The 14498-nt window shown below is 41.5% G+C and overlaps 1 protein-coding gene across 1 annotated transcript in view; it reads left to right on the forward strand.

The window, feature by feature from the left end:
- MAT2B (methionine adenosyltransferase 2 non-catalytic beta subunit) overlaps window positions 1–11355 on the forward strand; it is a 13557-nt gene extending 2202 nt beyond the window's left edge. Inside the window, exons 3-7 of the mRNA XM_081899193.1 lie at window positions 386–500; window positions 831–983; window positions 4027–4220; window positions 7982–8095; window positions 9882–11355. Of these exons, the coding sequence (XP_081755319.1) occupies window positions 386–500; window positions 831–983; window positions 4027–4220; window positions 7982–8095; window positions 9882–10052 (747 nt within the window). The 3' untranslated portion in view covers window positions 10053–11355. The remainder of the gene's footprint in view (window positions 1–385; window positions 501–830; window positions 984–4026; window positions 4221–7981; window positions 8096–9881) is intronic.
- Window positions 11356–14498: the final 3143 nt, after the last annotated feature.

The following is a 14498-nucleotide window of genomic DNA, read 5'->3' on the forward strand; positions in this document are numbered from 1 at the left end:
AGCAAGGCAAACAAAGGAGACGGAAGGCTCCTGTATTCACTGATATAATAACTATTTTATTTTTGCTCACTGTGTTTCAGAGTATAATGACTCCTCCTTATAGAGCTTGAGAAATGTTAAAGTTTGCCAAAAAATAATAAATAATAATTCTTCATATCTAAACCGCTGCAGAAACAGCTTGAAGAAATGTCTGAGCAAAAAAGATGATTTTCTTTCTCTGCATCTATGTTGAGCCTTACAACTTAGAGATGATCTAGAGTAAATTTGCACTTTAGATGTGGTTTACTCCATGGGACAATTTTCTGCTAGCTTTCCATGAACAGTGTGGATTTGGTACAACTACTTGCTTGTTCTTTGCTCATTAAAATGGGTGTTTAATTTCCAGCCTCATGTGATAATACATTGTGCGGCTGAGAGAAGGCCAGATGTTGTAGACAGTCAACCAGATGCTGCTTCTCAGCTCAATGTGGCTGCTTCAGGGAACATAGCAAAAGAAGCAGGTAAAAAAGGTTTGCTCTGCATTTCTTCTCAGGATGCATAATTATCTTTTATGTGTCATAAGTATGGGTTATACACCTGAACTTAAAGAATTCTTACCACAAGAAATGTATCATTAGCTGTTTGAGTAACATGCATTGATGGAGGAGACGGATAGTGGGAACTGCCTGCCAGCTGTTGGAAACAAATTCTGGGTTAGAAATACTTAGGTCTTTCACAATCACGTAAATATTTGCTGTTTGTGTGTTTTAAATTCTTGGAGAGAATAAAGATAAAGAGAGCAACTGCTTTGTATTTACATCTTTTCATATTGCTTTAATTTATTTTTATAGCTCAAGTAGGAGCATTTTTGATCTACATTAGTACGGACTATGTATTCGATGGAACAAATCCTCCCTATAAAGAGAATGATGCACCAAATCCCCTAAATCTCTATGGGAAAACTAAACTAGAGGGTGAAAAGGCAGTTTTAGCAAACAATGAAGGTAAGTGTCAATTTGCAGCTGGTAAGTTTTTCTTCAACAGTTAAGGCTTGAAATCTTTTACTGGAATTCCATAAATAGGAGCAAGTGGATTTGGAAGTTCAATTTTATTTTATTTTATTTTCAAAGTAAGAAATGTATTTTAAAATGGGGAGGGGGTTTAAAAGGAAGCTGCAGAGAATAATTAGAATAAAGTCTCTTTATAAAAAGTTTTGAGATTATGTAAAACCAATATAACAGATAAAATGTATACCACGGAGTTGAAATGGTGAGAGAGAATGGTAGCATTGTTAATCCATTGTTGAGGTTGAGGTTAGGGGTAAGGAGCAGAGGAAGCTATAAAAGTCTTCCTTTTTATTTTTTAAAAAATGAAAACCTTGTTGAGAAGGGAACAACTAGGCACAAACTCTAGCAAGACAAATGAAATTTGAGAATAAAAAGTGGTTGGAATTCAGGACATCTGTACTTTCCAAACAACTAGAGGTAGTACTTTAGTTAATTTCTTCTTACCCCTTTCATTTGCACCTCAGATCAATCCATCAAAAATTATACAGTCGTATAATTACGTAAACTTTGGGATTCTTAAGCTGCAAACCCGGAATTATATTTTCAGGTTTTTGCTGCGCGTGCATGCACAGAAGCTCTCTTATTGCCGTGCATGTGTGTGCAAGAACGGTCTCTCTGGTTGCAAAAACCTCGGGATCTGGCCAGACCTCCGGAATAGATCCCGTTTGCAACCGGAGGTACCATTGTGCTGAGATTTGAACTTCTGCAAGACTTGCTAAAATAGAGTAGATAATGACAAAAGCAATATTGTTAGTGTGCCAAAGGGAATGATGATACATGTTCTCAAGTTGCTCTCTGGTAATTTCTGTTGGGTGTCAGAATGGCCATAGCAGCTTTCACCAACCGAGTATCCTCCAGATGTTATTGGACTTGAACTTCCAGCTGTGCTGGTCGGAGCTGGTGGGAACTGTAGTCCAACAACATGTGAAGAGCAAGGCTATATGTTTTGTAGTGGCAAACTAGATGATCACCTCAGTTTCCTAAGTGATTTATATTGGTATTGGTGGCCTAGAAGCTGAGGATTCTGGTACTGGACACCCAATAGCTGTTGTTCTGTGAGTGTTGTACAAAAAGTGACAAAAAAATTAAAGCAACATACAGAAACAATCATTACCTACTGTATCAATGAGTATCAGGAAGTCATGCTTGACAAAACTACATAAGAAAGAAAGGAGCCATAAAGTTTGGGGCCATATAAGAATACATCACTGGGAGGTCTAACTAAGGGTTTATTCCATTTCTTTTTTATCCTAACTGCTCCTTTTCCCAATCACTGCCACCTGCTGGCAACTCTATGCCATTTATCTTGCTTTTTATTTTGCCTCATTTTATAATTGTAGAGCTTGGTACTGAAAGGGAGATTAAAGGCCTGTGTGCTATAGGGAAGGAGTAAACTGGGTATGGGAAAATTGTTGGGGAGAAAAGAAAATAGGATTTTTGGAGGGGCATTGAAGAAAAGAAAGAGCTTGAAAATCATACATCCAGAGTATTATGCACTTTTCTGCTTGCTCCATCTCAGAAGTCAAATTGTAGTGCTGTAAAAGGAGCAGTAAAAATGTCCAAGGGGTTAGCACAGCCTCCCTATACAGAAAAGCTAAACTGTTTGGTGGGGTTTAGTTTAGCAAAAGATGACTACTGTGGTTAGGATGGAGGAACATGACACAGGCTTATTAACTACAAATGATGAGAGAATTTATGCAGAGAGATTTTTTTCCTCCACAAAATCTGTGATCTTTAGATTATCCAGTGAAACTGATTAATAACAGATTCAGGACTAAAACTATTTCCATGCACAGGGATAAATTCAACATAGCACTGAGCAGCTGCCAAAGCTTGCTGAATTTCCTGTGTGTGGCACTTTGAAGTCCCAACTTTGAAACTTCAAAGTGCTCAGTCACCTGATAGCATTGTCATGTCAGGTGACTGATGGATGGGTAACCCCACTCATCTGTCAAATTTGGCATGTGAGGCTAGATCCCTGATAAAGTTCTCACCTGCAGAGCTGAAAAGATTCCTAACCCTTTTTTAAGGATTGTCAGGGCAATAGAGTTCATTGGCTGGGTAGTCATTAGAAACAAGCAGATCTCTGTCATCAGTATTGTATAGTGATACTGTTATCTGAATCCAAAGCCTCTCTTTAGACAAGTTGACTCGTCCCAGTTGGATCCAACTTCTGTTTTAAAAATGTGGGTGTTAGATTTTTCAGTTGTGAGGAATGGTAGATGGAGGGATACATGATATAAAACACCCACTGAATGGCTACCAGCTTTAGCTCACCAGTTTGTGTGCATTCATGTAATGCAGGGCTGACCGAGAACAGGTAACTCGCAGCTTACACACACTTAACTTGCACATATTCAGCTTTATGCGCTTGGCAAACAAAGGGCGCAAGCATCCAGGGGAAAAAAGACTTTGGCAATCCCACCCGCCATTGACCCCAGGTGTTTTGAAAATATGTGAATTATGCTTTATGTGATATCCCCAGAATATAACCCCTACATAACTTGAAAATCACCTGTAATGAGTGTTTGCAGTCATTTTGTTGCTTACTCTGGGTTGGTAGTTAACTGCAATTTTGTTGTAGAACATTCTCATATACTGGTGACACAGGATTTCAAGGGGGAAAATGAGTCTTATGATGGGGTAACAGTAGATGTAGACTTATACCATTATTTCTTTCCTACTTATCATGTGGATCCTGAGCATCTTTTCTATTGCATGGTAAGGTGTTCTTGATGTAATTTAGCACTTCTTGCTTGCATAAGTGTACATAATCTGAAGTTTTCATCTGAAATCTTCTTCACACCCACCGAGATTTATTCTCTTTCCCACATAAGTAGACTTGCCTTTTCAAGGGAGTGAAGTGTGTTGTAAATAGTTCAAAGGTGGTTTAATTTTCTTTTCAGAGATGAGCTGAGGAATTTTCATTGTACCTGTTCATAAATACAGCTTTGTATTCATAGCTTTTCTCATCTTCTAGGTGCTGCTGTGCTTAGAATTCCTATTTTATATGGAGAGGTTGAAAGGTTGGAAGAGAGCGCTGTGACAGTTATGTTTGATAAAGTGCAATTCAATAATAAATCAGCCAATATGGACCACTGGCAGCAGAGGTTTCCCACCTATGTCAAGGATGTAGCCAGTGTTTGCCGACAGCTAGCGGAGAAGAAAATGTTGGTGAGATATTCTTAAAATAAATTTCAGCCAGGATTTTTAGGACTACTTCATATATGTGTAAGATTGTAGTAGTACTAGCAGTGATTCAGTGTTTTTATGATGTATTCGAGATTTCAAAAATACCGTGGGCTGTATCGAGTGGTGGCTTCACACTAATGGATGACTTCTGTTGCAAGGACATGGTTCCTATTTTCACCAATGCGTCCCGTCCCCTGTGTCCCCCCCCCCCCCGTTGCAGTCCTCTATGCCATTCCATCAGGACCAGATGATGCTGTGCAAGTGACTGGACACAGTGATGGGCTGGATGATAGCCAGTAATAAACAATTATGATAAGATGGGGGCTTTGTGGGTAGGTGGTTCCTAGGTTTGGGAATTAAGTAGATAGCCTGTTTTGGTCAGGGTAGTACTCCTCTTAAAGAACAGATGGGTAGTCTGGGGTTTTTCCTGGTTTGCAAACTGTCACTAGAGGTTAGATATCATAGAATTGGAAGGGATCCTGAGGATCATCTAGTCCACCGCCTGCAATGCAAGAATATGCAGCTGCCCCATACAGGGATTAAACCTGCAACCTTGGTGTTATCAGCACCATGCTCTAACCAGCTGGTTCGTGTGGCCTCCGTGGTAAGGAATGCTTGTGCCCACCTTTGGCTGGTTTGCCAGCTATAACTGTTCTTGAATTGGGATAATCCAGCTACAGTAGCTCCTGCTATAATAACCTCCTGATCTGAGTATTGCAATGTGTTCTACAGAGGCCTTCCTTTGAAGATGGTCTGGAAGTTGCAAAAGATGTGTAATGCCTCATCCTGTTTCTTTACGGTGTTGAGATGGGGTCATGTTACACTGATCCTGGAAACACTTTTGGCTGCCTGTGAATTGCCTGGCTTAATTCATGTTACAGGTGTACAGAGCCCTGAATGGCTTAGGACCCAAGTACTTGAATGAATGCCTTCCTCAGTACCAGTAAACCAGGCTTTGAGATTTGCAGGGGAAGGTTGCTTGCCATGCCTCTGGTAAATATGGCCTGGGGAAGGGCACAGTATATGAAGAAATGTCCTCTCAGTGGCAGCAGCCCACCTGTGCAACTCCGTTCCTGTTGAAAGCAGATTGTTCCCGAGGTGCCAGTTTAAGACCTACCGTATTTTTCGCCCCATAGGGCGCACCTAGCTTTTTTGGGGGGAAATAAAGAAAAAAATATTTCCCCCCCCCAGGCACGGGGCTGGGGCGGGGGAAGCCCGAGCTTCCCCCAACCCCAGAACAGGCTGCTATCCGCAAGCCTAGGGAGCCCGTGGGAAGTCGCGCAGGCTATCCACAGGCTTGCGGATATCTGCCAGAAGGCTTCGGGATGCAGGCAACTCCACAAACCAGGTCGGGGAACAGCGGGATGGCGGTGCTCCACCTCACGGTTGTCCCCCGAGCTTGTGGGGCTGCCCAATATCTGCACGAAGCCTGGGCCTTCGGAATGCAGGCTGCTATCTGCAAGCCTTGGGAGCCCGACGGGAACTCCCGCGGAGCTCCCAAGGCTTGCGGATAGCTTCCTGAAGCCTGGAGAGGGAGAGGGGTCCGTGTGCACCGACCCCTCTCCCTCTCCAGGCTTCAGCAAAAGCCTGCATTCACCCCATAGGATGCACACACATTTCCCCTTCATTTTTTGGAGGGGAAAAAGTGCATCCTATGGGGCAAAAAATACGGTACTTTTTCCAGCAAGCTGTAGTAATCTATTGCTTACCAGCATATAGTATTCTATATTTTATTTTGCATTGAGGTTTCAACTTTTAATGTTGCATTTTGTTGTTGTTGTCATGAGAGAAAGGGAAAGCTACAAGAACTAATAATATTTCCCACTGTTTTCGAGGGTCCAGAACCCTAAGGGAAGCTTTTGGAAGCCATGGGGAAATGCTATCACAAAGCTACTATTGGATACAACCCTATGTTAACTGTTACAACTAGTCTTGCAAAATGTAAGAGTGGGCAGGGTGGTGGTGCTCAGCTGACCTCCCATTGTCCACCCATGTTGCTGTTGCTTACCTGGAAGTAAAGGAGAAGGGGGCAGCTAGGACAGCCCATTGGAGATGCACCTCCCCCATTGCAGGCAAGCAAAAGCAATTCAGGCAACAGGAAGCCAGGTGAGCAGCCTCACCCTACCAACCAGCACTTTTTGTAACATTCCCTCTGAATGCAGTAACATAAGAAGCACCATTCTGTTCAGAAGAAGGCTAGATTGTGATGTGGTAGGCATTATAGAAACGATAGATGGGTTGATATTTTGACAGGAATTTTCATCAGGGACTAGAATAATGGTGGTGGTGGCAAAGGGGGATTATTTTTTGGGACAGTAAATGTGCTGGTGGCAAGACAGTATGATTTAAGGTGGACCTCTGAGGTTAGAGTGCAGGCATTCTCTGAGGACACAGCTACACACTGTTTGGGTGGGGTTCAGTTTTGCTTTGGCAGCACATTCACTGTGGAAAACATGCTGTCAAAGCATCTGCTCATCAGTCGAGAGTTCAATCTTGCTAGGTGCTGGTTCACCCAGAACAGTATGTTCACGGTGGGAGGAGATGGTTCCTTCAGGTAAGCAAAACTGTTCACACTGACAGAGCAATCTTCTTAGTGCTGTATTGAATTCCTCTGTAGGAGGAATGCATAAGCTGCTGCTTTAATGCTGACTATACTAGGAAGTTGCATTCAGGTGCATGTAACCTTCAGAACACTTGCCAGGCTTTTTAAACTAAAGGTAGTTCTTTCCCCCCCTTCTGTTGACCTTGCATCATGATAGCTTTATCTTGGAATGAGAGGTGATATTGCAGTAGAAATGCTTGGCAAGCAAGTTCTAGTCATTGCTTATACACAAGAGATTATAATAGCTCTGGATTGTGGCAGTCTTTTCATATTAACTTAGAAGAGTAAGATGTGTGAAGTTTTGTTTTCTAAAGGAAGAAAACTGCCGCCCAGATTTTTATTTTATTTTATTTGTTTTTTTACAATACTTGGTTGAACTGATGTAGTTCTAGGGGGAAAAAACCCTCAGTAGTTGAGTGAAATAGAGTGCAATAGAGAAGTGGAGAGAGATCTGGTGGATTACTGTTTTTAAAAGAATAATTTGCCTTGGCTTGATCCAGCAACGTAATGATTTTGTTCTTATGTGGACAGAGATTTGCTTGAAATGGAACTCAAATCCTTTTTCATAGCAAAGCTGCTACTCAAAGAACTGTGGAATATAGAAAAGAGCCAGGGATATTGAGCTTCTTGTTTAGTATAATATTCCAATAACATGGTTATGAACAAGGTGGTTCGCTGCTGTTGTGTTTTCTACACATTTTCTGAAATAACTGCATGGCTAAACAAATATTTCTAGAGGGGGGACAAAATATAAGAAGGCATATAGAAAAAAACAGGGGGGAAAGATTGCTCTTTGAACAAATCTGAGAGTGAGCTAAAACTGATTTTTTTTACTCTGCAGAAAAACACAAGGCTGGGAATTGCAATTAGGCAGAATATTTATTTATGGAAAAATAAGTTCTCTTTGAGTTAGGGTGGCAGAATTGTCATGATCAGCTTTAGAATGATCATATATGAAATTCTCTGTTTTGCAAAAACTTATCTGGATGATCCAGATATGTTAGATTGACTTAAAACTTGCTTTTCAAGTTAGCCTTAAAGGGAATGTTCTTTAGCATTGTTTATGGTGTTTTCTTTGTATGTATTTAACACAGTAAAATAAACAAGAACATAAACTTTGTATACTTCACTTTTTCCTTAGGATCCATCAATAAGAGGAACGTTCCACTGGTCTGGTAATGAGCGGATGACTAAATTTGAAATGGCATGTGCTATGGCGGATGCTTTCAATCTTCCCAGTAGCCACTTGAGACCAGTAAGTCATAGTGTATAACCCCTTACACAGAAAGAAAAAGAATGTGCAAGAAAAACTCCCACAAAGTTTTATCAAAGGCAGAACTTTCTCAGGAGTAATATTGCACAATACAATATAAAATAATTGCAAAATGTTCACCAGCTGTGGTTTGGCTGTTCTCTTACACCGAGGGTCCCAACTGAGGCTCCTTGGAGTCCCAGTGTCTCTCATTTCATCAGAGACAGATGGTGAGCTTGTCACCTTGGTAAGCTCAGGGCTCCTTCCAGCATCAGACATGCTTTGTGAACAGTTTGTTCAGATTCAGGGTTCCTGTTGTTCTGTCCTTAGAGTGTAGCCAATACTACTTCAGTTTCTTCTTTAGGTGGCAGAACGAGCTTCATACTTTTCTGCTTCCTCCCTTCCCTAATTGTTCTAGGTGGAGCCTTCTAACCTCTCACATGAGCAGCCCCATCACTGGTTACAGGTCTCTCACCATACCCTCAGAAGCTTCTTCCATTTCCTTCTCCTCCTCCCTGCTTCTCTCCTCCCATTCACAGTTCACAGGCACCTCTGCATCAGCACTGTCCACTAGGTTCTGTGGGCCTGTCCCATTCCTCTCCTTCATTCACACGCACACCTTCCCACAGCCACTCTGCGGTTTCATCTTCCACACTCTCACCCTGCTTCCCTTTCAGTCTCCCCTTCTTGTGTTGCCTTGTCTGCCCGTTTTCCTCTTGTTGCCTCTCCTTTCTTTTCCTGTCTGGGACTCTCCTGTCATGCCGGCCGCGGCTTTATGTCTCAGCCAATAGGGTCTTGTTGCCTCCTTGGTGCTTGCATTTGTTAGGCTGCCAAGCTCCACCTCCTAGGGCTCCCTTAATCTACCCCCCCCCCCGGCATGGGTTGCATCTCCTATCTTCCATCCTTTGAAATAATGCAGATTGATAAACCAAGTCCGTAGAGCTACTTTCTACCAGTTTGGAACTCTCTTGTATTTTTGCCTCTGCGGTTTCAAAGGTAACCACATAACTCTGCAAGCTGGAAACTTGAGCTGACATTCAGGGAACCCATTCAGGGAACATTCAGGAGTCCCACCTGACTACAATTTCTGACTCTTCATTATATAATAACAAAAATAATTTATTTCTTGTACCCCACCTATCTCTCTGGGTTGCCCCAGCCACTCTGGGCAACTTTCAACAGAATTTAAAAGAACAGAACAAAACATCAGACATTAAAATATGAGTCTCAGCAGTTCTTTCTACCTTAGCCTTGGAACTGACCACTCCTTTGGTAGCTGTAGGTGACAGGGAAGTTCATGCAGGCAAGCCCATGGAATTACAGGCTGGCAGACAATGGGCAGAATGCGCTATTCCTCCCTCTTCCCAGCCAGGCTACCAGGGGAGAGAAGCAGTGTAGAAATGCAGCAAGCTCTTGGTTCCTCCTCTGCCATCAGCTAGTAAAACTTTGCAGACTTTTTGGTTTTGGTGAGGAAGGTGTATGCCTTATTTGCAAGGCTGCAGTGCCTTCTGCAGCATCTTTCCAGTGAGCGGAAGAGGCTGCAGTGGAAAATCCCAATGTGTATGATGGGCTCTCTGGATTCCTAGGACAATGGTTTGTCAAAGAAGACTTCTGTATCCCCTTTTCCATACTAGTAAAAACTAGTGTTCAATCCAGAGTAAGGTTATGGGAAAGCATTTAGGCTATCCTACATTGCAGAATTGTAAGTGTTTTCCTGAGAAGAGATTTTTATTTTTTGTTCTAGACGGAGTACATATTTCTCTTTTACTGCCTATTTTTATTTTTAAAGATTACAGACAGCCCAGTTGTGGGAGCTCTTCGTCCCAAGAATGCTCAGCTTGACTGTTCTAGACTACAGATGTTGGGCATTGGACAACACACTCCATTTCGTGTTGGGATCAAAGAATCACTCTGGCCATTCCTTACCGACAAGAAGTGGAGACAGACGGTCTTCCATTAGCTGGAAATATTTTAGAACATGTATGGTATGAGGCACTTTTTAAAAGGGGGGGGGGAGAATGGTTTTGTATTGAGTGTTCTATGTTACAAGTTTAATTCAATCAGGTAAAAATATGGTCTTGCACTAGTGAACTTATAAGAGGTGTTGGCAAAAAAGAACCTTGTTTGAAGTGATTGCTATTTCTTTCTGTTCCGTCACTGGTTTCTTTAAATATTTAGCAACCTCTGAGTACTACAACCATCAATAATGGTTGAGATGAGATCCAGGTTCCTGAAATACACTATTGTTTTATGTGTCTTCGATTTCAAAAGAGTATCTCTCTTAACATTATTTCCCTATTTGCCAAAATAATTAAAGCACTGGATCTTGGCATTTCATTTTTTTAAAAAGCTATTTTGATGTGAGTGAAATGGAAGTGAGAAGTTTGGAGTTTGCTTTAGCTATGATCAAAATATTCTAAAGTAATGCTTTATTTTTGCAATTAATGTGTAGCTTTAATGCTTGAAAGATGTTCTGTATTTTGAAATTCCAACTGCTTTCTTACATTTGTACAAAATAGTTCATATATCTTTCTGTCACATGCGCGCTGTTAATGAGCACACTGGTTCATATTGGGTGTCGGAGGAACAATATACAAACATTATTGCTATCTTTTCTTTATTGGTGTTTCTGAGAACCCCATAGAACCTAGAAAATTATTAGATGTTCTCATTAAACAACCAGTTTACACATTGTTTCAGAATTGTCATCGTTTCAATTGGACCAAAAGAGCTATACCAATAGAACTATTCCTGGTTGTTCATTCCTCATTGCATACATGCACATAGAATGGCTGCATTAGGTATTTGTATTAGCCTATTTCTGAGGAGAAAATTCTATGCTTACAGTGAGAAAGTTTAAAACTATTAATGCTGTTCAGCGTGAATGTCTAGCTTAAATGGCAAAGTGACTTTTGTGTAAATTTTGTGTTCTTACTTCAATAGAGTGTTAGGGTGTACGTATTGAAACCAGGCTTTTTACTTAAAGCAAGAAAACCTAAGGCAGCTTGTGGCAGGCGTATCTTTTCTCTCCTCTCCTCTCTCCTCTGTTTCCTGACCAAGGTAAAGCATCCAACAAAAAACCTTCTAAAGGTGGTGAAACAGCATCAGTCAGATTCATAAAATATCTCTAAGCCATTCATATTGTCATTCCCTTTTCATAAGGACATATCCTGACTTGTTTGTCTTAGTCTGACAGTCTGACATCTTGATATGCACTTGGTAAGTTATAAATGCAAAACGACATTAAATATATATAACTGGCATGGGATTTTGTGTCTTCATCATTTCTTGTGGAAATTTCTGGCTGTGTTAGGTTTTTGGGAAGGCTGTTGTTACTTAAGTGTGTGAGCACTTACACTTTTTATAAATTTCACCCTCCAAATTAACAAGTCAGCAGTTCATTCTCTCTATTCCAACCAATTTCCCAGTAAGCTAATTGAGAATGTGATCACAGAATATGCTAATCTAGTGCTGATGCTGGAATTTTGATGGCCTTTGGCATGGCACTCACAGCGCTCACGCATTCACCTGAAAACAGTTAGGGCATTAAAACTGAGCAATTTGTTTCAGGAGATTTGATCATGTTTATACTGCTAACTACAAATGGTAGTGCTATTTGACTGGTGGCCCCATAACAGTCGAATGACTAGGAGTATCATTTAGAGCATTTGGAGATCCGCTAAAAATTAGGTGCTAAAATTTGGTCATGGTTGTGTTACATGCTTCACCTGTGGCCTAGAATGTACCTTCCATCCTTGATCATTGGCCACTGCTTTTCAATCGATGGATTAAAAACATAGAAGTCATAGCTATACAATGCATGTACACCCTCTGCAATATTTATACATTTGAAATTGTCACACATAGCTTGCATGCTAATCCTTATGTGGAAGTGTTTCCATGTAAGGATTTTGTAATATGCTGTGCCCTTAGGTATTTTCAGTCTTGGAGGATATGTTGCCCCCACTGCTTACACCTTCCTATATTCCTGTGTCTTTTGAAGCTTCCATTTGCTGCTTCTGCCTGTTATAAAGTGCTCCTACTTTTACAGCCACTGAAGTACTAATCAGTTTGTAACTTCTTATCGTGAGTTTCAGATGAGGAAATGAAAAAGAAAATTTGTTGGCTGAGTGATGCCGCATGATATTAATATGAGGTTTTCATTATGAATTTTTTGACATTTGTTTTCCCTGCAAGTGATAAATGTTGGGTTGGAACAGAAACAAGGAATCGGGGTGTCATATGCCAGCAACTCCAAATTGTATACACCAAGCATGATGCGAGAAAATAAATGGGCACACAGATTCTGATATTTGGAAAACTAGTGGAGGAACATTCTGGTCCTGCAGTGTCTTCTCTGGGAAGAATTCAGTGTTGCACTTTTCTTATTGTTCATCACCGCCATCATTTCTGCTCACCAGAGAGAACAATCCCCCACCTCTCCTCTCCCCACACTGTTCTGGGGGCTCATCTGACACCCCCCCAGTGGATTTGGGGGTGAAGGGCACATAGTGAGTTTCTGCTAACCTGCTGTATTAGTTGAATCCAGCCCTCTGACCTTAAGTGAACCATATGAAAACAAGCTACAGTAGAATACAGAGTCCTGAAGTTGCCATGTTCAAGTTCATAAGGAAAACTCAACACTTTTAAAACAAAGACTGAATGGCTTTCTTGCTACAGCAGGTACTGTGTTTTCTGGCTTATAAGACTACTTTTTAACCCAGGAAAATCTTCTCAAAAGTCGGGGGTCGTCTTATATGCCAGCTACAGCAGCAGCTCCTGCAGCAACTCCCCACCAAAGGACAAAATGACAGCAAATTAAATCAGAGGACACCAAGCTCTCTAGATGAAGCAGGAATAAGCTTGAAAATTGGCCCCAGAAGCCCCCCCAATCACCAGCAACAGAATGACCCTAACCACTCCCAGTAGTAGACCACATCCAAAATGGTAGCCTTGCGTTGCCCCAGCAACTAGACACGTGGCCGCTGCCTCAGCCCAAGCAGCCCCCACAGTAAAAGAAAAGGAAAGGCTCACAACAAAGGCAGGGAACCAACAACAGCATTAAGCGCAGCAGAGTGTGGCACAGCTGAAGGGGCAAGCAAAGGTAGGAAATGGTGGAGGGGAGCCAATTATCAAGCTGTGAGGGCAACGACGAAGGGAGCAGTTCGGGCAGGGGAAGCTGAGAGGGGGAGGTGGCTGGGAACGGAGAAACCTGGAAGCTTCTTCGCAACAAGGGCAGCAAAGTTGTAAAGCAAGAGCGGCAACTGAGGCAGCACTCCCCTCAAATGCCCTGCTTCCCACGCACAGTGATGGAGTCACCCACTGCCAATTGATCAGTACGTCCGATAAAGGCTTTTTATCAGCCACCCTGGGTTGAAACAACTGTTCCACGTCCCAAGCAAATTCCACAAGAGCGGCTCAACAAAAGCAGTAAAAAATCCCCCCAAAATGCTTCAGCAGGTCTGGCAAAAGCAATAACTGAGTGAAGTTCAGTGACATCTTAGTGACTGAGGAAGTGAGCCAAAGAGGAAGCCCTCTGGTTCGCTCCTTTGTTTAAACTGACCCACCACTGGGAAGTGGAGCGGATTTCTGAGCTGGACTGGAGACTGGCTTTTTAAATTTGGAAGAGGGGTAGTCTTATACGGCGAGTATATCCCAAACTCTATATTTTAACTGGAAAAGTTGGGGGTCGTCTTATATGCCCAGTCGTCTTATATGCCGGAAAATACGGTAATTGTATCCTATAGGTGGTAAAACCTTTCAGTGCAAGTTTTTGTGTCAGTTGTAAAATTCATCAGTTATTTTTATTCCATTGAAATTGGGGGTACTTTTAGGTCTGATTGTATGATGCACTGTAACTCTACATTTTCTCTTATGCTGTAAAACACTATTCACATTCTTTTTTTTACCCTTCAGCTATCTTTCTTTAAAAACAGCCTTCGTGCCTTTCACAAAGTAGTAAAGCTCTCCTTGCTAATTTTGTTCACCTTCAAAACGTCACAGAACACCGTGTGTGTTACAAGCCTGCTTAGTTTTTCATAATAAATTCTTTGTTGCTAATATCTTCCTTTGACATTAGTAATAACGCGAGTGATATTTGAAGCCTTTTAAAAAGAAATTTTATTATCCCAGTGAGTTGCACAGATCCATATATTCCCCTCCCCCTCCCTTAGGCTTCTGCTGTGAATATTTTAAAAGCAGCATGATTTATACATCTTGGTCTCAAAACAAATGCTGAAATAGCTTTCACCTTGAATCTATTCTCTTTCCTGACACATTTGCTTATGAAAATGAAAGCTTCAGTAATTGCATGTTAACTCATCTTCAGGCAGCACTGTTTGCAATAGCTTGGCATTATTGTTTTACATTTATATGCCACCTTTCCTCCAAGGAATGCAAGCTGGTG

Source organism: Podarcis melisellensis (assembly GCF_964234715.1).
Source record: "Podarcis melisellensis genome assembly, chromosome: 2".
Taxonomy (NCBI): domain Eukaryota; kingdom Metazoa; phylum Chordata; class Lepidosauria; order Squamata; family Lacertidae; genus Podarcis; species Podarcis melisellensis.